The sequence below is a fragment of the Hypomesus transpacificus genome, chromosome 19, assembly GCF_021917145.1.
Source record: "Hypomesus transpacificus isolate Combined female chromosome 19, fHypTra1, whole genome shotgun sequence".
Lineage (NCBI taxonomy): Eukaryota > Metazoa > Chordata > Actinopteri > Osmeriformes > Osmeridae > Hypomesus > Hypomesus transpacificus.
Genome location: NC_061078.1, coordinates 13,416,694 through 13,438,050, shown reverse-complemented (window position 1 = coordinate 13,438,050; position 21,357 = coordinate 13,416,694). Strand labels below are relative to the sequence as shown.

The 21,357-nt window shown below is 53.8% G+C and overlaps 1 protein-coding gene across 1 annotated transcript in view; it reads left to right on the top strand.

Moving 5' to 3' along the window:
* The window catches only part of sbf2 (SET binding factor 2), a 78,490-nt gene extending 60,823 nt beyond the window's left edge, over positions 1-17,667 (top strand). Inside the window, 21 exon segments of the mRNA XM_047041270.1 lie at positions 881-1,076; positions 1,440-1,567; positions 2,891-3,066; positions 4,038-4,171; positions 4,416-4,617; positions 4,861-5,057; positions 5,251-5,391; positions 6,301-6,384; positions 7,422-7,496; positions 8,883-9,061; positions 9,798-9,974; positions 10,431-10,532; positions 12,002-12,187; positions 13,265-13,391; positions 13,703-13,830; positions 15,068-15,295; positions 15,501-15,608; positions 15,725-15,918; positions 16,022-16,109; positions 16,375-16,506; positions 16,652-17,667. Coding sequence (XP_046897226.1) covers positions 881-1,076; positions 1,440-1,567; positions 2,891-3,066; positions 4,038-4,171; positions 4,416-4,617; positions 4,861-5,057; positions 5,251-5,391; positions 6,301-6,384; positions 7,422-7,496; positions 8,883-9,061; positions 9,798-9,974; positions 10,431-10,532; positions 12,002-12,187; positions 13,265-13,391; positions 13,703-13,830; positions 15,068-15,295; positions 15,501-15,608; positions 15,725-15,918; positions 16,022-16,109; positions 16,375-16,506; positions 16,652-16,750 — 3,081 coding nt within the window. The 3' untranslated portion in view covers positions 16,751-17,667.
* The last annotated feature ends 3,690 nt before the right edge of the window (positions 17,668-21,357 follow it).

Here is a 21,357-nt window from a genome sequence, read left to right as displayed (position 1 = left end):
GATGCGGGCCGAGCCGTGAGCTCTTCCCTGTTCAGGAGGACGGCCCCCCCCCCCACACACTCAGCCCCCCCCGCAGGCTGCAGAGATGTGGACCAGGTGGAGCCCCATCTGCTGTCGCTCAGCTGGGGGGCTGAGTGTGTGTGTGGGGGGGGGGGGGGGTAAGGGTGAGAGGGGAAGGGGGGAGGATGGGGGGGGGGTGATGAGGGGGGCTCAGACACCTGCATGCCGCTGGCCTCACCAACACCCCCTTTTGCTGTTTTCAGACTTGATTGCGTTACTTGGCTCGGATGTTGCAGCAACATTGGTTCCTGCATTTTTGTCGAAATATTAATCATGTTGTTGGGGAGGGGTGGGGGGGGGGGGGGTCACTGAGGAGATATTGTGCATTCTGCAGTCACTGTCCATGTGGTTCACATTGAACTACGAATCATGTATCAAAAATTACATTGGGAGTGGAATTATTGTTCATAGAAATGTGTAGAAAGAACGACTTGTTCCCCAGAACCGTTAGTTTACAGCTGGTCATTATCTTCCTCAGAGCCCCGAGTACAAGACATTGCTTCCTTGGCCCTGGATCAGTGGATGTAAACCCTGGCATGCTGATTGACCATTATAGTGTGTGTGGATGCGCTAAAGGGTTTTATGAGATGTTGCGGTGGTGTAACAGGGTATATGTGTGACCTGCTGATGTCCTAGCCAATATGCTGAGTGTGTGTGTATGTGTGGGGGGGGGGGGGGGGCATGTGGACGCGCATAGGTGCATTTGTCTGTGTTTTTCCGGACCTTTGTTCACATACCCATGCATGTCTGTGTCGATACGAGGCCTGTGTACTGCCTGTGCAGTCAGTGTAACCTCCGTGACCTCTTGCCCCCCCCGCAGCCTAAGATCCTGCGTCCGGTGCTGCTCCCGGGGGAGGAGTTTGTGTCGGAGGGGCTGCGGGTGGTCCTGGACCCCGATGGACGGGAGGAGGCCACAGGGGGGCTCCTGGGGGGGCCTCACATCCTCCCAGCAGAGGGAGCCCTCTTCCTCACGACCTACCGCATCATCTTCAAGGGCGCCCCCCACGACCCTCTCGGTAGGCTTTCTGCTCGATGCATTACTGTCATCACCATTAGCACTGTGATCACCTGTAGAAGTCTCTAGAAATGGCCGGAGGTTGAACATGCGTCTTTCAGCTGTGAATCCTGCCTGGAGTATGAACGTCCAAGCTGGAGGTTGGGAGGGTTGGTTGAGTGTTGCGTGGGTGAAGCAGGGGGGGGGGGGGGGGGGTGAGGGTGAGGTGTTGTGTCTCTGTGGGTGGTGAGGTGTGAGGGTGAGGTGTTGGGTCTCTGTGAGGTCTAAGGTGTGAGGGTGAGGTGTTGGGTCTCTGTGAGGTCTAAGGTGTGAGGGTGAGGTGTTGGGTCTCTGTGAGGTCTAAGGTGTGTCTCTGTGTGAGCAGTGGGGGAGCAGGTGGTCATCAGGAGCTTCCCAGTGTCCACCCTGACCAAGGACAAGAAGATCAGCATCCAGAACCTTCTGCAGCAGCACATGCAGGAGGGGCTGCAGCTCCGCTCCGCCACCTTCCAGGTACACCACCACCACACCACCCGCACACCACCACCACCACACCACCACCTCACCACCACCTCACCACCTCACCACCTCACCACCACCACACCACCACACCACCACCTCACCACCTCACCACCACCTCACCACCTCACCACCACCACACCACCACACCACCACCACACCACCACACAACCACCTTACCACCTCACCACCACACCACCACCACACAATCCTAATGAAAAGGATTGTATGATTATCCCTTTGGGCGGCATGTTTGAACAATATTGAGTACATTCATGGAGCAAATTGAAACCTCAGGCTCGGTGCGTAAGGGGTTCTTCTGTAATTGACTCCACACTGTGACTGGCAGAATGTTCCAGGAGAGCCCATATAGTCCTGTGGAAGTTGTGACATCTGACCCCCCCTGGCTGAGCGGTTAGTGAATTGGGCTATTAATCAGAAGGTTGCCGAGGTTCGATTCCTGACCGTGTCAAATGACGTTGTGTCCTTGGGTAAGGCACTTCACCCTACTTGCCTCGGGGGAATGTCCCTGTACTTACTGTACGTCGCTCTTGATAAAAGTGTTGGCTAAATGACTAAATGTAAATGTAATGTAAATGTTCCAGATTCCCAACCTACATCCGCCTTCATGTTATTACAGTCTTTGAAAGTAACCTTGTGTAATGGTATGTTGAGTTAAGAGTTAAGGAAGAACCCCCAAAAAATGAGATGTATGCGACGTAGCACATGGTTTTGGTCTTTCACAATTCATGAAGTGTTGTAAAGTTTTTATGGTTCATTCCTATCTTTTTAGTAACAGGGACAATAAAAAGCTCAGTGTTTGCAGGGGGGGGGGTCACTTGGCTTGCCTGTGTGTGTGTGTTTTCATGTGTGAGTTGTGTGTTAACCCTGGCCAGCGTATGTGTCTGGGCTCCACTGTCAGAGCACTGAGAGGTGCAGTCCACCGGGGGTCCCTGAGGGGGGTCAGATGTGTGCTCATGGAGGATGGGGTGTGTGTGTGTGGGGGGGGGGGGGGGGTGTCAGAGGGAGGATGAGCTCTCGTCGAGGCCCCAGCCTCACCCATGGAAGATGTTCTCTGAGAAATATGCGAATTCTTCCATTCCGTACATTCTGTTTCGGACACTAAAGCGCTTGCTAAAATCGCTGTTTGCTGCACATGTTTTTTGGCTTTAGAGGAGTCCATTACAGCAGACCTTCTCATTCATGGTTCTAATATTTTCAGCTGTTCCACGATGGGTCTGGGATGTGAGCTGTTAGTGATGGTTGCTCCACCTCCCTCATCTTCTCCCTCTGCCCCCCCCCCCACCCCCCCTGTAGCTGATCAAGGTGGCCTTCGATGAGGAGGTGAGCTCCGAGATGGTGGAGATCTTCAGGAAGCACCTCCAGAGAATTCGTTACCCACAATCCATCTTCAGCGTGTTTGCCTTTGCGGCCGGTCAGACAGCCCCCCAACTGATCCTCCCCAAACAGAAAGAGAGGAACACAGGCTTCAGGTCAGCCCTGCCTCTACCTCCACTCTCTACCTCCACCCTCTACCTTCACCCTCTACCTCCACCCTCTACCTTCACCCTCTACCTCCACCCTCTACCTTCACTCTCTACCTCCACCCTCTACCTCCACCCTCTACCTCCACCCTCTACCTTCACCCTCTACCTCCATCCTCTACCTTCACCCTTTACCTCCACTCTATACCTCCACCCTCTACCTCCATCCTCTACCTCCACCCTCTACCTCCACCCTCTACCTTCACCCTCTACCTCCACCCTCTACCTTCACCCTTTACCTCCACTCTATACCTCCACCCTCTACATCCATCCTCTACCTCCACCCTCTACCTCCACCCTCTACCTTCACCCTTTACCTCTACCCTCTACTCCACCCTCTACCTCCACCCTCTACCTCCACCCTCTACCTCTACTCTATACCTCCACCCTCTACCTCCACCCTCTTCCTCTACTCTCTACCTCCACCCTCTACCTTCACCCTCTACCCTCTACCTCCACCCTCTACCTCCACCCTCTACCTCCACCCTCTACCTTCTACCTCCACCCTCTACCTCCACTCTCTAACTCCACCCTCTACCTCCACCCTCTACCTCCACTCTCTACCTCCACTCTGTAACTCCACCCTCTACCTCCACCCTCTACCTCCACTCTCTACCTCCACTCTCTACCTTTACCTCTACCTACACCCTCCTTGAGTCCTGAGCCATACACCTGCTGCAGTTAATAATAATAATCGAGCCACAGAGATTAATACACGCACACACACATAGATTCCTGTAATCATAGTTGGATGATGATATCTCATGAACTGTTCCTGCCGTCAATCACACAACTCAGCGGTGGGTTCCCCTGTTTGCAAATGTTGGACAATCCTCTGATCTCATCAAGGATGTGATGAATAGTCTTCATCCCCTCTCCTGTGCTCCTCTTCCTTCCCCCCCCCCCCCCCCCCCCCCTAGGACGCTGTCCAAAACCATCGTGAAAGGAGCCAAGAAAGCCGGGAAGATCACCATGGGGCGTGGCGGCCAGACAACTCTGAAGAAGAACGACCGGGGCAGCCGCATGACCTGGCACGAGGATGACGACATCTCAGGTGAGGAGGAGGGGGGAGGAAGGGGGGGGGGGGGGGGGGGGGAGGAAGGGGGAAGGGGGAGGGGGAGTTGGCATAGGGAGAAGGACAGCGTAAGTTGAGGAGGAGGAGAGGTGATTACCAAACAGAGATAGGCTGTTGGACTAGTTCCACACCAGATGTGTCTTATCTAAAAGCAGTCTGTGTGCGTGTGTGTGTGTGTGTGTGTGTGTGTGTGTGTGCGTGCGTGTGTGTGTGCGTGCTACAGTGTCGGACGAGGGCGAGCCGCCCCCCAGCAGCACTCTGAGGGCGTCTGAGAAGTCCACCATGGAGCAGCTGGTGGAGCGGGCCTGTTTCTGGGACTACCAGCGCCTGGGGCTGGGCACCATCACCGCCAGCTCGTCTCGCTCCAAGACTGGAGAGCAGTTCAGAGTCACGGCTGTCAACAGGCTCTACTCTCTCTGCCGCAGGTCAGCTTTACCCCCACACACGCACACACACGCACAGACACACACACAGGGCCAGTCCAGATAGTAGAGGGCAGAAGCCAGTGGGCTGTTGTTTTCACGATGTCAAAGGCCATTGATGGAGGGGTTGTTTTTATCCCAGACCACACACTGACATTTCCCATGCAGTTCAGATATGAAACATTGCTGTATGACACTACCTCCATAGCTGCTGACTGTGTGTGTGTGTGTGTGTGTGTTCCACAGCTACCCGGGGCTCCTGGTGGTGCCTCAGTCCGTGCAGGACAGCAGTCTTCACAAGGTGGCCCGCTGCTACAGACACAACCGTCTGCCTGTGGTGTGCTGGAAGCACCCCCGCACCAAGGCTGTGCTGCTGCGCTCCGGAGGGTTCCATGGCAAGAGTGTGGTGGGGCTCTTCAAGTCCCAGAACCCCTCCTCCACAGGTGGGCCCGCACACACACACACACACACTCGCGCGTACACACACTCTCTCTTTTTTGCACACAGACACGCACCCTCTCTCTCACTCACAACCAGGAAATTGCTGATTTTCCCCCAGACTACAGCCCCAGGGGTTGTGTCTGGGTGGCATTAGGTATCTGTGTGTGTAGTGACGGCCCTGCTCCCTGCCTGTAGCTCCCGCCTCGTCCTCTGAGTCCTCCAGCAGTCTGGAGCAGGAGAAGTACCTGCAGGCCATCCTCAGCTCCATCCCCATCTACTTCAAACTCAACGGCAGCAACACCTTGACCAACCGCTCGCTCATCGGCATGTCGCCAGGTAAAGCTCTCCCTCTGCCTCCTCTCCACCCTCCTCCTCCTCTCTCCTCCTGTCTCCCTCCAGACTCCACACTGCTGTTGTTTTCGTCTCGTGTTCCTGTTTTGTCCTGGGTCATGGGGCTGTTTTGCTGCTGCTTATCGCCCGGGGTCTTCCTCTCCCATGTGACCTGGGTTATTTCGGGGGTCCGTGGTGGCGAGGGCAGGAACTGAGGCACAATGTTGGGTTGCGTAAGAGGAACAGGACACCGCGGGGTCACCCCCTGCGTCCGTAACCCCTGCGGACGGACGGGAGCCGCCGTGCCAGACTAGGGGGACCGCCGCGCGCACTGGCCGTTTCTCACACACTCGCGCGCACAGTCACTCTCGCAGCGTCAGCGGACAAACGGTTCCCCTTTATATCGGCGTCGACTGTTTGTCTCTGGGAACTGGGTCAGAAGCGAGCACAGCGTCGACAGAGAGCACGTCCGTCGCTGTGTGGAGATTCAGGCCCGTCTCAGATTGGTGGGAGTCTCCGGAGGGGCTCGGGTTCACTTCCCATCATGTGACCAGGAATCCCAGATTTGGGACTTCTTTGTCTGAGGTAGAATTGAACACTGCTATCAGACTTCTATTCCCATTCCTGCCCCGGTCTAGATGGTGTAAACCTTTGTTTTATCGATTACCTCCCCCCACACACACACACACACACTGTGTGCTCTGACAGACTCTGTGAAGGTGTGTCTGTCCTTAGTGGGCGATGGGGGACATGCTAACTTAGAGCACCCCCCACATAGTGTCTATCTCCTCACAGCTGGGTAGTTGCTCAATGACTTTCAGCTGAACTTAGTATAATCATAAGTGTGTGTGTGTGTGTGTGTGTGTGTGTGTGTGTGTGTGTGTGTGTGTGTGTGTGTATATGTGCACGCTATAGGCAGTGAAAGGAGGACATCCAGAATGCCAAAGATGGCTCCGGTCCATTTGGACATGCCCTTCTCCAATAGCTTTGCCAGAGGAGGTGAGTCTGTCTTTTTGTGTGTGTGTGTGTGTGTGTGTGTGTGTTTGCGTGTGTGTGCGTGTGTGTGTGTGTGTTTGTGTGTGTGTGTGTGTGTGCGTGCCGATGAACCAATATCATACAATCTACAAACAAGATACACCAGAGGTCCTGAAGAGAATAGTTGCTGATATCAGGTTGCTGTCATTGAAGGGCGGGGTCCATGACTTCAAGCAGGCTGTACAAGATGGCTAGACTACCCGGGCCAACTGTTCCAAGTCCCATACTCATGTAGAGCTGCAAGCCCTAAATCGTTACCACTGTTTCTCCAAACTTCTGGAGAGCATGTCATTTCTCACCCTGCGACCACCTGGGCTAGGCACAGTTTTGAAAAAGCCGAAGCATGTGCTTTGGTTTGGAGTAGGTTACGCTTAACAACCACTCGATTTAGCAGGCAATAGATTTGAGCTTACAGGAAGGGATGGAAGGAACACAGTCTGGTGATACAGGGTGCAATCTGGGTGATCATATTTTTACACGGTTCTTCCGAGAAAGGAATTGCTGTGAATTTAGGTCAAGTGCAACCATCTCCCTTCGTCCCAGGCTTGCAACAGCAGTGGTAGATGACTAACCGGACAACGTGCTGACTCGTTGGCTTTTGAAGATTCCGATTTAAGCCTGAATGTTGTTGATCGGGCACATCTAGAAAGACCGAGACACGCGTTCCAGGAACTGAGCGTCTTGGATTCCTATGCTTCCGTTTTCTTCCTCGACGCCCCATCCTGGACAATCAAACGCCATTGCATGTTGACCCTCATTCAGTCGATTGCTCCATTCATCAGTTCACGTCTGTCTCACCATCACGGCATCCGAGGTGTACACTCTGTCTCTACCATGACTCCTGGGGTGGGGGTGTATGACGTGTGCGTGTGTGCGTGTGTCTCGTAGGGTCATACAGTCTCGGGGTGGAGTGTGTATCGCCTGCTACGTATGTCCATCTGATTGTTGTTCTCTTTCTGTACCCTCCCTCTCCTCTCCCCTCGTACTCACAACCCCACCAGTGCTTGGGTACAGGGATAAACTATTCACTCACTCAAACCAAAAACCTGCCCCTAAGGGACGCATCCACAATCAAGGTATAGTGTGTCTCTGCTCTTCTCTGGTCTGCACCTAACCTTCCACCCACAACCCTTTCAGAGGCCCCCTGGTCTCCTCGATCCACTCCTCGCTCATAACTTCACACTCACCCTAACCCTCCAAACCCTGTGCCCCTGTTTAACGTCGGCGTCTGGGGGCCCCCCTCGGAACCCTGTGGCCCCGCCCGCCTCTCTCTTTCCAGAAACAGGGGAAGGAACTGTGGAGCAGAATAGAACCTGTCACATCCCTTCGTGGGCTTTGGGGCCAGTCTGGGGTTTGAACGGGGAAGTTGTGGGTTTCTCTCTCGCCCTGAGTCGCTGGGTACGACTGCACTGCGGTCTGTCTCGTGACTGCAGTTTAGCTCTCGGTCCTAACGTGTGGTAGAATTAGGCCTCAGATAGGTAGTCAGGCGAGCACTAGGACTAGGTTAGGGGAGGAAGGGTTTGGGACTAGTATGTTGGCTGGAAGACAGAGAAGAGTTAGGACGCTCTTGTTTGATTGTGTGTGGTCGGGCAGGATTCCAACTCCTTGAAAAGCGTAGATTGTGTCCGTTAAGATCTTAAGGTGTACTTTTTGATCCTTTCGAATTAGTGAATCGATATTTATCCTTGTTATGGTCATGTTGCTGTATGTCATTTTCTTTTTAACCATCGATCATTTTCTGTGGCAACTGTAAGCCATGTCATTACATCATGTTGTGATGTTAAACTCTGAATTGTTGCAGGTGTCTGTGATCCTGTGATGTTAACTGTGTGTGTGTCTGTGTTTTTGGTTTGTGTGTGTATGCGTGCATGCCTGTGTTTCTGGTGTGTGTGTGTGCGTGTATGTGTGTCTTTGTGTATCTGTGTTTGTGTCTCTGTATGTGTGTGTCTGTGTGTGTGTGTGTGTCTGTGTGTATCTGTGTGTGCGTGTATGTGTGTGTGTGTATCTGTGTGTCTCTGTGTGTGTGTCTGTGTGTGTGTGTGTCTGTGTGTGTGTGTGTGTGTGTCTGTGTGTGTGTGTGTCTCTGTGTGTGTGTCTGTGTGTGTGTGTGTCTCTGTGTGTGTGTCTGTGTGTGTGTGTGTCTGTGTGTGTGTGTGTCTGTGTGTGTGTGTGTCTCTGTGTGTGTGTCTGTGTGTGTGTGTGTCTGTGTGTGTGTGTGTCTGTGTGTGTGTGTGTCTCTGTGTGTGTGTCTGTGTGTGTGTGTGTCTGTGTGTGTGTGTGTCTGTGTGTGTGTGTGTCTGTGTGTGTGTGTCTGTGTGTGTGTGTGTCTGTGTGTGTGTGTGTCTCTGTGTGTGTGTGTGTGTCTGTGTGTGTGTGTGTCTCTGTGTGTGTGTCTGTGTGTGTGTGTGTCTCTGTGTGTGTGTCTGTGTGTGTGTGTGTCTGTGTGTGTGTGTGTGTCCCAGGCGTGTGGGCCAGCCTGCGCTCCAGCAGCAGGTTCAGCCAGCACACGTCAGCAGCAGAGGTGGGGGCCAGGCTAGCAGGGAAGGATCTGGCGCCCCCCGCAGGCAGCGACAGCCTGCAGGCCCAGCTGCTCAAACAGCAGGCCGCCTTCTACATCTTTGGAGAAAAGTCCCACCTCAGGGTAGGCGTGGGTCCTGATGTAACTTCCTGTGAAGGTTGCCATGGGTACTGCTGTCTGTGTCTCCATGATTTAGGACACTAACTGATGGAAGGATGCAGCTATTCGATGCCGTGTGTGGCTGACTGGTGTGAGATGTTTTTATCTTTTGGCTGTGTGTTGGTTTTTTGGAGAAGTGTAAGGTCAGTAACTGCTGTTTGTTCCAACTGACTGTAAATTGTCCAGCTGATAAGGAGCCCTTGATTGCCTTTCATCCAATTCTGATTTATAAGTCCAGCCCCTTGTCTCAGATAATATTACGGTTGGACAAGTGCTGGGACTCTCTGCTCCTTCTCCTCCCTGGTATCATGGTGCAGTGTGCCTGAGGGTGTGTTGAATATGAAATGGATATTCTTTACTTTGGCTAAATGTGGTTATAAATAACCGTTAGTATGCTGGAGTTGCCAACTGCGTGGACGGAGGCCATTGGCCGATGGCCACACTTCCAGAAACAGTGTTCTCTCACATTTGCCTGGCCTTGTCTGATATTGTCTTATTTTCAGTCTGAGGACAGACTCAATATCATATCGATGTTTGACAGGGGGACAGGATAAGTGTGGGTCTTTTATTCAGTGCTCTTGCATGTGGCACTAGCCAGTTCTGTTCTGAAAACGGGAATCCCCGCTCACCTTGGGTTAGTAAGAACAGTAAGAATCTGCGGTCGTGTCTTGTGTTTTGACTGCCGTTCCTTGTGTCGCAGGGCTTCAAACTGGACTCTTCTCTGAACTGTGAGCTGGTGCCCGTGGACTTTGCCGACACGCGGCAGGTGAAAGCCTCCTTTAAGAAGCTGCTGAGAGCCTGTGAACCCAGCGCCACGTCTACGGACGCAGAGGACTCTTTCCTCAAAGCCCTGGAGGACTCTGAGTGGATCATGCAGGTGAGCACACACACACACGCTGATTTATACTCATGCGGCCATCATTCCATCAGCAGCCACCAGCCTTCAGAACCTCGGTCCCGGGTTCGGTGAGAAAGAGCCAGCCCTGTGCTCCCCATGGTCTGGCTGTCTGGCTGTCTGTGACTTTGACCCCCCTGGTTTATTCTGTCATGAAGAGCTTTCCCAAGGGAAAGGCTAACACGTGTACACCCACTGGTGAGGGAGGCTGGCTGGCTGTCATCCTGCGAGCAGATCCCATGCAGCCCATGTCTTTACATTCACCCAGAGCAGCAGCTCTGTCCGGGGGAGGGGAGGGGGGGGGGGGAGTCCTGCCATGGCACCAAGTTATCCTCTGCAGCACTCCACTGATTGTAGACCAAAAATAGCAGTAGGGTTAGAGTGAGACCAACCGCGCGCGTGTGTGTGTTTATATGCACGTGTGTGTGTGTTCCCCAGCTTCACAAGCTGCTGCAGCTGGCTCAGATCCTGGTGGAGCTGCTGGACAGCGGCTCGTCCATCCTGCTCAGCCTGGAAGACGGCTGGGACATCACCACGCAGGTAGGACACCACACACACACACACACACACAGCCCATACACACACACACACCACAGACCACACACACACACACACACCACAGAGCACACACACACACCACACACACCACACACAAACACACACACAGCCTACACACACACACACACCAGAGACCACACACCACACACACACACACACACACACAGCCCATACACACACACACACCACAGACCACACACACACACACCACAGAGCACACACACACACACCAGACACCACACACACACACCACAGACCACACACACACACACCAGACACCACACACACACACACAGCCCATACACATACACCACACTCACACCACACACACACACACCATAGACACACACACACACACCACAGACACCTACACAAGACTAAAGGAGAAGATTTGAAGGAAGGGAGCAGGATGAGAGCAGGTGGAAAGAGGGGCTGAAAGTGTCGATCGGTACGGTACCTCCACTGTTCTGGAAGTGAATCCTTCCATCAGGATCAGACTCCTAGCGACACCGTTGTGCCAGCTGTGGAACAGGCCTTGTCTTCCAGGCCTTTTGCTGTAATCAGCATTTTGTCTCATAGTTGCTCCGTGAGCTCATGTTTTCCACGGCGTTATTGGGCAAGGCAGAGCGCGCATGCATGTCCTACAAAAGTGTTTACTGGTGCTGTACAGCGTGGAGCTGCTGTGGTAAAGCTTGCCAGGCACGTGTCCAGCCCAGCGCGTCCTCCTTACTGGCCCCCGAAAAAATAAACCTCACACACCCTCAGGAGACAGGGCCTCCTCTGCACTTTTATTTTGTCAAATTCAATTTTGCGTGAAAGGATGCTGCGGGCCGTGTTTCTGGCGTCCTGTCTGAGCTGGCTGCATGCGCATCCTCTCCTTCTCCCTTTCTTCATCCTCTCCCATCCGCCCTCGGGAACGAGGAGCTCAGGTCTGGACCGGGCCGTGCAGAGAGGCAGCCAGACTAAAACATCTCTCTGGCCTGAGGTGGTGGTGGTGGTGGGGAGGGGGGTGGTCTTCATTTCCACACGTGTGGAGCCTCCTCTCCTGGCTGGAGGAGACAGGGCCAGGGAGCCTGGCCAAGCAGAGAGGCCATGGACAATGTGCTTCCCGGTGCATGTAGGAGATCTAGGGTGGAGGGAGAGAGCGAGAGGGGGGTGGTGGGGGGGGGGGGGGGGGGGGGGGGGGGGCGTGGCCACAGACTCAACCCTGCCCCTCGTTCACCTGCTCATTCAGTTGACCTCAAGGCCTTGGCCTGTCACAGTCCTGATAGTGAAAGGGACCGTTTCAACTTGGATCCTCCCTCTCTCTCCGTCCATTTGCACTGATGTGATGTGACATTGTTTCTCTCTCGCTCTCTCTCTGTCTGTCTGCCTCTCACACACCATCTCTGTCTCTTCCTCTCTCCCTTTCTCTCTCTCGTCTCGGCCTCTCCCTCCCTCTCTCACTCCAGGTGGTGTCCCTGGTGCAGCTGCTGAGCGACCCGTTCTACAGGACCCTGGAGGGCTTCCAGGTGCTGCTGGAGAAGGACTGGCTCTCCTTCGGCCACAAGTTCAGCCAGCGCAGCAACCTCACGCCCTGCAGCCAGGGCAGCGGCTTCACCCCCATCTTCCTCCAGTTCCTGGACTGCGTGCACCAGGCAAGACACACCCCCTCTCACCTACCCCCCCCCCCCCCCCCCCCCCCCCAAAACACACACACCCGTCTCACACACACACACACACACCCTTCTTACACACACACACACACACACCCTTCTCACACACACACACACACCCCTCTGCTGTTTCCCCTCCCACCCCCGGTTCATGAGCTCATCACATTCCTGCAGGAGAAAGGGAGGAGAAGAGAAGAGGAGGAAGAGGGATAGAGAGAGAGAGAGAGAGAGAGAGGGAGAGAGAGAGGGAGAGAGAGAGAGGGATTCAGCTGTTACACTCCACAGTTCTGTACAACTGCAATCCCCACACCGGATAAGTAATTCAGACAGATTCGTACGCAGGGGAGCAGTGTAGTGGAGGCTGCTGTCCAGATGGTCTGTGAACCCCGTGGTCAAGTGCCGGAGCTGTCCACGCTCGCTAGCGTGTTTGCCCCCCCCCCCCCCCTCCGCATTTCTCCGCCTGTTGTGTAAAAAATTGCAGTTGTGGGGATTAGAGCTCACAGAAAGCTGGGGGGGGGGGGGGAGGTGAAGACCCGGGGAGCCGGTCCAGGCTGACTGGGCTAACTTTAGAGAACGTTGTGTTTCCCGCGTCCCCGTGGGTCTCACTCCCATGCACTTACATCAACACATAGTTTGTGCCTTTCTGTCTCTTCTGAAAGCTGCCCCCGGCTGCCAAGCCGACGCGGCTCCTGGCCGGGGCCCGCGGCCCCAAAGTGCCTCCAACGGGGGGGAGAGGGAACCGGACGGCTCCCAAAATAGAAGTGCCTCATCCTAGAAACAGCTGTTGTTTTCGCCAGTAGACCCAGGTGGCCTGAGATAGGAACAGAGAAGCAAAGGGGCCTCTGAGCTGGGCCACTCCCCCGGATACTGGAGGGCTGCCTCCTCACAGCCTGTGTCTGGGAATGATGATGTCACTGACCCCTGGTCCGGGCTGGCGCGTTCCCGACGTGGGTAATGAGGAGCGTGTGTGCGAGCCAGGGCCATCTGTAGTCACAACAGAGGGCCCGGGGCCAGGCCTGTGCGTCCCGCCTCCTGAATGACCCTCTCCTCTCCCTGCAGGTCTTGGAGCAGCATCCCATGGAGTTTGAGTTTAATCAGCACTATCTGAAGTTCCTGGCCTACCACCACATCTCCAACCGCTTCAAGAACTTCCTCCTGGACTCGGACTACGAGCGCCTGGAGCACGGTCAGTACACCTGGCGGCCTGACCCAGGGGGGATTTGAACCGTGGGCTGAGCCGTACCATCAAGCCCCTGGGTTCAGGAACAGTGTGGGTGTCGGCTCGTACGAGTCTGAATTCACAGCCTAATGACAAGGACATCCCCTTCGGAGTGTCAGCCTAGTGGTGGTTATCTGCGGAGGTTCTCCGGTGGACTTCTTCGACGGCACCTGAGCCCGCTGCCTTATCTGCCATCAGGGCCCTCTGCCACCCGATCGTGGGAGAGGTGCGTGTCGCTGAAGCCCAACAGTCTCCCCTTTGTCTCTCCCTTCCAATAGGCACATTGTTTGAGGACAAGGGAGACAAGCAGGCCAGGAGAGGCGTCTGCATCTGGGAATGCATCAGCCGCATGCACCGGAGGATCCCGGTCTTCTTCAACTACCTGTACAACCCCTCCGATGTGTCTGTGAGTCTCTCTCTGTCTATGTCTGTGTGTGTGTGTGTGTGTGTGTGTGTGTGTGTGGACACTCGCACGCTTGCTCGCTCCATCACAGAGTACTTTTGAGTGTGTGATCTTGTTCCTAGGGTGTTGTAACTTCCCAGGCAGATAGCAGCCATCTCTGCTCCATCTCCTTCCAGCCCCCCCCCCTCCCCCCGAGCAGGGCTTGGCTCCTCATGTCAGCCTCTTCTCCAGTGCACTTCCACTAGAGCTGGCCCACGCTGGCCAAACTCAGTCCACATTCCGGGCCCTTCTGGGAGCAGCCAGTCCAGAAACGCAGAACCTCATGCTTCCTTGCCCAGACGGCGTCCGTGCTGATTGATAGCCCGCCACTCTTGCACAAGGATCTTGTGTTGACCTTCCAGTGTTCCCTCTCCCAATTTTCCCGCCGGTGAACGAGGCTGCCCGGTTTGTTGTTGATGTTTGTCGGAAACGCTCCGGAACATCCAGCCTGAACTCTGGAGCCGGGTTCCTTATCAGGCAGAACGAGGTCACCGAGGGGCCCGTCTGTCCTATCGCCTGACGAAGAAGCTCGGCTTTGCTCGTGACGCGCTTGTTTACGGCGAGGAGAGAAGCCGTGGGAGGTTTCAGTGTTGGTGTTTACCTCTGCTTACACTGAAGTGGGGGGGGGGGGGGGGGGGGGGGGGGGGGTATAGTCACAACTTCAAACAGGACTCCTGGAGACGATGTGTGTGTGTGTGGAGGGGAAGAGGGGGTTGGTAGGGGAGTGTGGTGGGCATTCATGAGAACCCTTAATCACCGCCCCCGCAGCCATGGCTCAGGCCTGTGCCCACGTCTCCCAGGCCGGTGTAAATCACGCGGAGCAGGGGGGAGAAACAGGCGGCCTGGTAGCTTGCCCCGGGTCCCAGGACATGGCGGGCTGGGCTGTGATTAAGTGTTCGGGGAAGTGTTAGGTCCGGTGGGCCGCATTCTTTCCCACTGGCTTCCCGCCGCCCTGATGCACTCTGGGAGATTAAGGCTGATTCATATCGCCGGGGAGACGGCGCTCCTCTCCCACAGCAGCCAGTGTGATGAGTCTGGTCTGCGTAATGCGAAGGAGATCCTGTCGCTTGGATGGGGTTTTGTTTGCTTGCACAGTACAGTAGTCTTGCTTCTCTTCCCAGTACGTTGACATCAGACCCACTTCCTGAAGACAGTTGATTTACTGTTTTGGGGTTTTTCGGTTGTGTTTATCTTGGTGTAGCCGGTGTTGAAGCCATCGATCAGCATCCCCAACCTGAGCAAGTGGGACTTCTTCACGGGCGAGACTCTGTCCACGGGGCCGTCGTACGACTGGCGCATGATGGCCATGAGGTCGGAGAGCGTGGAGGAGGAGGCCGACACTATCGCCACCAGCCGGAGGAGGATCGTGTGGCCCTGCTACAGCAGCGTGGGCCGCGCCCAGCCCGACGCCATCAGCAAACTGCTGACCGTGAGGCTCCAACACACACACCAGCCCTTCCACACACACACACACACACACCAGCCCTTATACACACACACACAAGCCATCTCTCTCACACACACACACACACAAGCCATTTCTCTCACACACACACACCAAACCCTTTCGCAGCATGCCGCTCCGGATCCATCCATCCAGGGTGTGTCCTGATGGTGTCTGCTTGGTGTTCCAGGACATGGAGAAGCTGGAGGTGGAGCTGGGCCAGACCCCAGAGAGGTGGCAGGCCACGCTGGAGAGGGTGCGGGCCAGCATCCAGGAGGACCTCCGTCAGGAGGGGAACGTGAGTGTCACCGCCGAGCAGCCGCCTCCTCCTCAGAGCGGATGGGGGTGTGTCCACGTCCTCTGTGTTTTCCCAGTTCAATATGTAACCTGTGTGTGTGTGTGTGTGCGGTGCAGCTCCGTAAGCAGTCTGCGTCCATCTCGGGCCTGATCCCCACGTCGAGCCTGCAGGCGTTCCACCGCCGCTCCATGCTGCACCTGCCTGACAGCGCCCTGGGGGAGGACAGCAGCCCCGCCGCCGCCGCCAACGGGGTGAACCGGCGCGCCGCCACGCTCTACAACCAGTTCACCCCCAAGAACGAGGAGAACCGGTGAGGACGGGGCGTCGCACAGCGGCCGAGCTGTGGCCGTTCACCCCCGTGGCGGAGGGTTGACGTGTGTTCTTACGTGACGTGCGTTCTTCCCCCCCCCCAGGTCGTTTGAGGGGGTCCTGTTCAAACGGGGGGCGCTGCTGAAGGGTTGGAAGCCTCGCTGGTTTGTGTTGGACATCACCAAGCATCAGGTGAGGGCTCCGACGCTACCTGCTACAGTCTGGTGCTCCCTCACATTTAGTCATTTAGCAGACGCTCTTATCCAGAGCGACTTACAGTAAGTGCAGGGACATGCCCCCCCGAGGCAAGTAGGGTAAAGTGCCTCGCCCAGGGACTCGACGTCATGCGAACTAGCAACCTTTCTCATTGGTAGCCCGATTCCCTAACCACTCAGCCATCTGCCCCCCTTACAAATAGCGGTGGTAGTAAGGTGTGTGTGTGTGTGTGTGTGTCCAGCTGAGGTACTATGACACGGGGGAAGACACTAACTGCCGGGGCCACATAGACCTGGCGGAGGTGGAGTCGGTCCTGGTTGCCGCGCCCACCATAGCAGCGCCCAAACACATCAGTGAGAAGGCCTTCTTCGACGTGAGTGTCTCTCTCCCTCCCCCCTCTCTCTTTCACTCCTCCGTCGCAGCCGACACCTTCTTTTAGACCTGTCCATTTCAGAAAATGGTGTCATGTGTCCATCCATCCGGTCTAAGTGTGTGTGTGTGTGTCGCCGCCTCTCCAGCTGAAGACCACCAAGAGGGTGTACAACTTCTGCGCGTCGGACGCCCCCAACGCCCAGCTGTGGATGGACAAGATCCAGAGCTGCATCTCCGACGCCTGACCTCCGACCCCTGACCCCCAGGCCGGAAGGAGGTCGGACGACAGCAGGACCACTAGAGGGAGAGCCAGCGGGGGGGGGGTGACGGTAGAGACACGCCCCGCTCACCTGTGTCAGCCTAGGAGTGGCGTTATCACAAGGACCACAGTCAACTAAGTGCCTGGTAGCGGAGGGTGGGTATCCCAGCCTCCCCTCCCTTACATCCTTCTCTCTGCCTGTTGTGAGGCCATTATGCAGGACTTCAGGCAGGCAGCAGTCTGTCAGCTTTAGGAGGTGTTTAGGGGGACCCGTGTCCGAGGCCTCTCTGGTCCCGGGGACCTTGGCACTGCTACAGGGAGTGGACACCCAGGGGAGGAGACCTAGGAACGCTGTCAGCTGACGTCTGAGTATGTCACACTACCAAGGCGAGCTCGCTGTCCTGTTTCTGTTCCACGTAGACGTAAGCAATAGCACTGGCCATTTCAAACTGTGTTTTCAATAGAAGAGTTGAGTATGACAGCGAAAACTAGAGAACTTCTCAAATAGTTTTTTCACGACGAGGAAAAGATATCGCTGCTTAATGGAAAGGATGAACCACCAAAAACTCAGAGGTTTTAAAAATGCACAATATGACGAGGCAATTTATTTGCACTTAATATATGCACTCCATATATAATTATAGATTTTCTATAACAGAGACAAACAGCAAGGCAAAAGGCATTACTCTATGATGTTGTACCTATGATTTCCTTTATCAGGACAAATTAGAAAAGAAATACTTTGCACACTAAAGCTCCAAACATTATCCTGACATGTTCTATTTAAGTAAGTGATGGGTGTTTCTCTATTTTGTCAAAACCCATGAATGTTTTTTATTCATGGATAACATTTTTGTCCTTGTGATGTAAATTATTGTTTTTTTATTAAAAGTTTAACTCATTTTCAGTGGTTTGCTTATTGTTTTATGTGAATACTTTTTATAAATGTATTAAACATGCTTTTTTTCTAACCTGAACTGTACTACAACCAACTTTACAACTGTTTTTGTATTCTTTTGTTGTCTGCGTGAGTACCTGTTATTGTAACCGTTTCTTGTCTATGGTGAGAATGACTGAGCCATTGTGTTGAAAATGAAGGGGACTATACTATATTTCTCAGATTATCCAGATAGGCTCCGGTTCCTTTTAAGGGCTTTTACTATAAATAAGTGGGACATTGTTTGTTTTTAAAAAATATCTCTCTGTTCTCTCTCTCTCTGTTCTATGTGCATCCTACAGTTTGAGAAAACTAAAAAGCATAAAGAGAACATCTAAAATATTTCTGAAGCTATTTGAGAAAATGTCTGTTACTGTCTGTTTGTACCAGGTTTTGTGGTGATAGACCTACTAATTTGTTTTTTGGAAATAAATCAAGAATACTTGAAACTGTAATGCAAATTTTTTGATTATTATTATTATGAGACATATTTGAAAAGGGCATCCATTACTGAGGAGTGTAACAGTACTTTGTTTGTATTATGAATGTTGAATATCCCGTATATCATAAATATACTACTGTATACACAGGAAGACATTTGCAGACCAGTCAAGTCGTACCCTTCCTATTTAAAACAAGCCACGCTAGTTATCTCGTTATGAAGTTCAGAGATGAGAGCGTTCACAGGCATCATGACACTCCAGTACGGCTCAGAACTAAACTGGCTCCATTGTGATGCTGCCCAGGATGTCGTTAGCTCACCACAAGATACCACATGGCAGATTTTCACACAATGGGTCACAAGATCCAGGCAGCTAGCGAAGCCGAGCTCAGCCTAAGCTGACGTTTCTGGTGTCATGTGAACACCTCTCACCCTTCGGAGTCGCTGTCAGTGAAAGGAGACACCGCAGCCGGCACACTGCTCGTGGTCAGAGCCAACGCTGGAGAGGGTGGTGTGACAGACAGACCGTGACAGAGGTAAGACCCGGGCAGAGGTACGAGACCTGGCGCCTGGCTGGCGGGACGGGAAAGACCTGCCCCTGGAGGGGCTGGGGGGTGGGCTAGGGGCCTGTCCCTGGGGGTAGGGTCAGTGGGCAGGCTGACAGAAGGAATCCCCCTGGGTTGAGGCTGAGCCCGGGGAGACCTGGTCCTGAGCTGCTCTCCCCCAGCTGGCCAGGACTGGGAGCAGGTGCAGAACTGAGCTGGCTGACATCTGGACAGACGCCCCTCTGGCAGGTCTCTCCATATTTAGAAAGCCCCTGGAGGGGTCGGGGATTACAGCCCCCGTCTGGGGGGGGGGGGGGGGGGGGGGGGGGGGGGGGGGGGGGGGGGGGGGGGGGTATGGGGGAGGCTGCGGAAGTGAGGATCTGGTTGGATTCTCAGGAATGGGGCAGTTGGGACCGTCTGCTCCCTGGAGAAGAATAAGTGGTCGGAGGTCCATCAGCCCACATATTACACAGCCTCTCTCCACAGTCCCTCTGTTGGAGCTGTGTCGGCATACAGATGGATTATCTACCGTATTAGAGAATGTCTGATTGGTGACATTAGACCCTTGTCAATGTTTCACAACCTCCCCGGCCCTGTGTTAATGCAAGGCAGCAGGGAAAAGACAAAAAACGATTTCCGATGTACTAGTTAACGGGCCAAAGAGATCTTGAACAATGAGGCAGCTCCGTTTTTTTCTCCAGCTTTCCCAATACCTCGCTTGTGTTATACAATACCATGTGAAAAATGATAGTTTAGTATGACCGACCAGATGAATGTTTTCCATATTACCTCACTGTAATTCATCCGGACTCGTTAGGAGAATAATGCCTCTAATCAAAGCAGAAATCAAGCCCGTATCTGCTGGTAATCTATCTGGGTCAATTATTTTACACTCATTTATTACACTTCTTTATTTGTTCCAGAGTCCAAGATTGTTCTAAATATAAATTGTGAATGTGGGTCTCGGGGCCTAAAAATACCCTTCAGATGAATGACGAGTGCGATGCAGTTTACGCGGAACCAATTTGTTTTATTGGTCTTTTGTTGGTCCCAGTGATTTGTCCTCGCTTCCAGGCCACATTGGCTCCGTGAGACACAGGCACGCAGGGATGATTCACAGCTCCCACTGGCCCCCTTCCTGCACCTGCTCTGATCCTCACCACAACAGCTCCTCACTCAGAGCGCTCTCTCACTCGGTGCCCTCCAGCTCCGCTCTGGGCTGTGGGGCTGTGGGGCTCTGGGCTGTGGGGCTCTGGGGCTCTGGGCTCTGGGGTTCTGGGGCTCTGGGCTCTGGGGCTCTGGGGCTCTGGGGCTCTGGGACTCTGGGGTGGCTGACGAGGAGGACAGAAATGAGGAGACACTTTGTCGAGGAATGCACCCGGCCCATGACTCGTAGTTTTTGAGTGTCACGTACTGGCGATCCATGTCCTGAATCAGTGAGGCTTGGAATATCTCCCAGGCCCTCACCCCCTACACCGGAGGAAGACCATATCAAAAATCATTTACAGCCTTCAGGGGGGAGAGACAATGCTGGGCTGGTTTTTCCTTGGCCCACTTGCTGCCATTAGTCTGTGGCCATCCATGTACTGATGTCACGCTGCCCCTCTGGTCAGTGACCCACAGCCCTCCAGGCTGGGCCGAGGGGTCCAGTCCACCACGGTCTGCAGCCGAACATGCAGCCAGCCCTTCAGGCTTGTGACGTCGCCGTGGGAACGCATCTCGACCAGAAACCTAGCATCTGCCAGAGATTTATCTACGAGCAGACCATCCTCAAGAATGTTCCCATTTCAAATCTGTTTAGACGAGAATCTGTTGGCTGTCCGTCAATTGAGCCTGATGCGGGTATCAAGGACACACAACACCAGGGTTGGATGAGCGGAGATATTTTTGACTCTTTTTGGAATGTCGAGGCTTGTGCAATTAAGCCATGGAGATAAACCCTTCCATTCCTCCAACTCTGTGTACTGAAAACAGTTTGAATCACGTCTAATAAAAACGTGCATTTTTCTTTTTTTACAGAGCCTTAGATATATTGCCTCGCATACACCCTCTAAGCTTTCTAACTGGAGAAATGTGAACATTAAATCTCTCTACAGTAAATCTAGAAGTAATCAAACACCAGGTCAAAACACTTCAAATCATGTGTTGTTCGACGTTTTTCACGATAACATTTTTCATTTTCGCATGCATGTGTATGTTGGTGTTTGTCCATTTTGTATCTCACTGCAATCCTGGATCAGTCATCCTGTGTTTAGGAAAGGAGGGGGGATGGTTTATGGAAAATGTGGAGTCCAATTGGGACCCAACAATCAAATTTCAGATTCTATCATTGTGTAAGACAATGCCTTGCGGTATATCATTTGAATGATGGCCAACCATGCAAACAAGCAAGGCCTTAAAAGGACACGGGCTCAACGCTTTGCAGTTTCTATCTATCGATGCGCCACATTCCAAATCGATGCGTCAGCGAGCACTTCAGTTTCAGCAGAACACAACACGGGCTGGGCTCGACTGGTGAGCGGGATCGCCCTGTCAGACTCCAGATGCCAGCCCCAGGAGGTCTCCCGTCTCCCCTGCACATCTCTGATGGATGCGTGCATGTGTGGGGACGGCCTTGGCAAGCCCGCTGTGTACTGACGGTCTTGCCATAGACCTTCCACAGCGCTGCC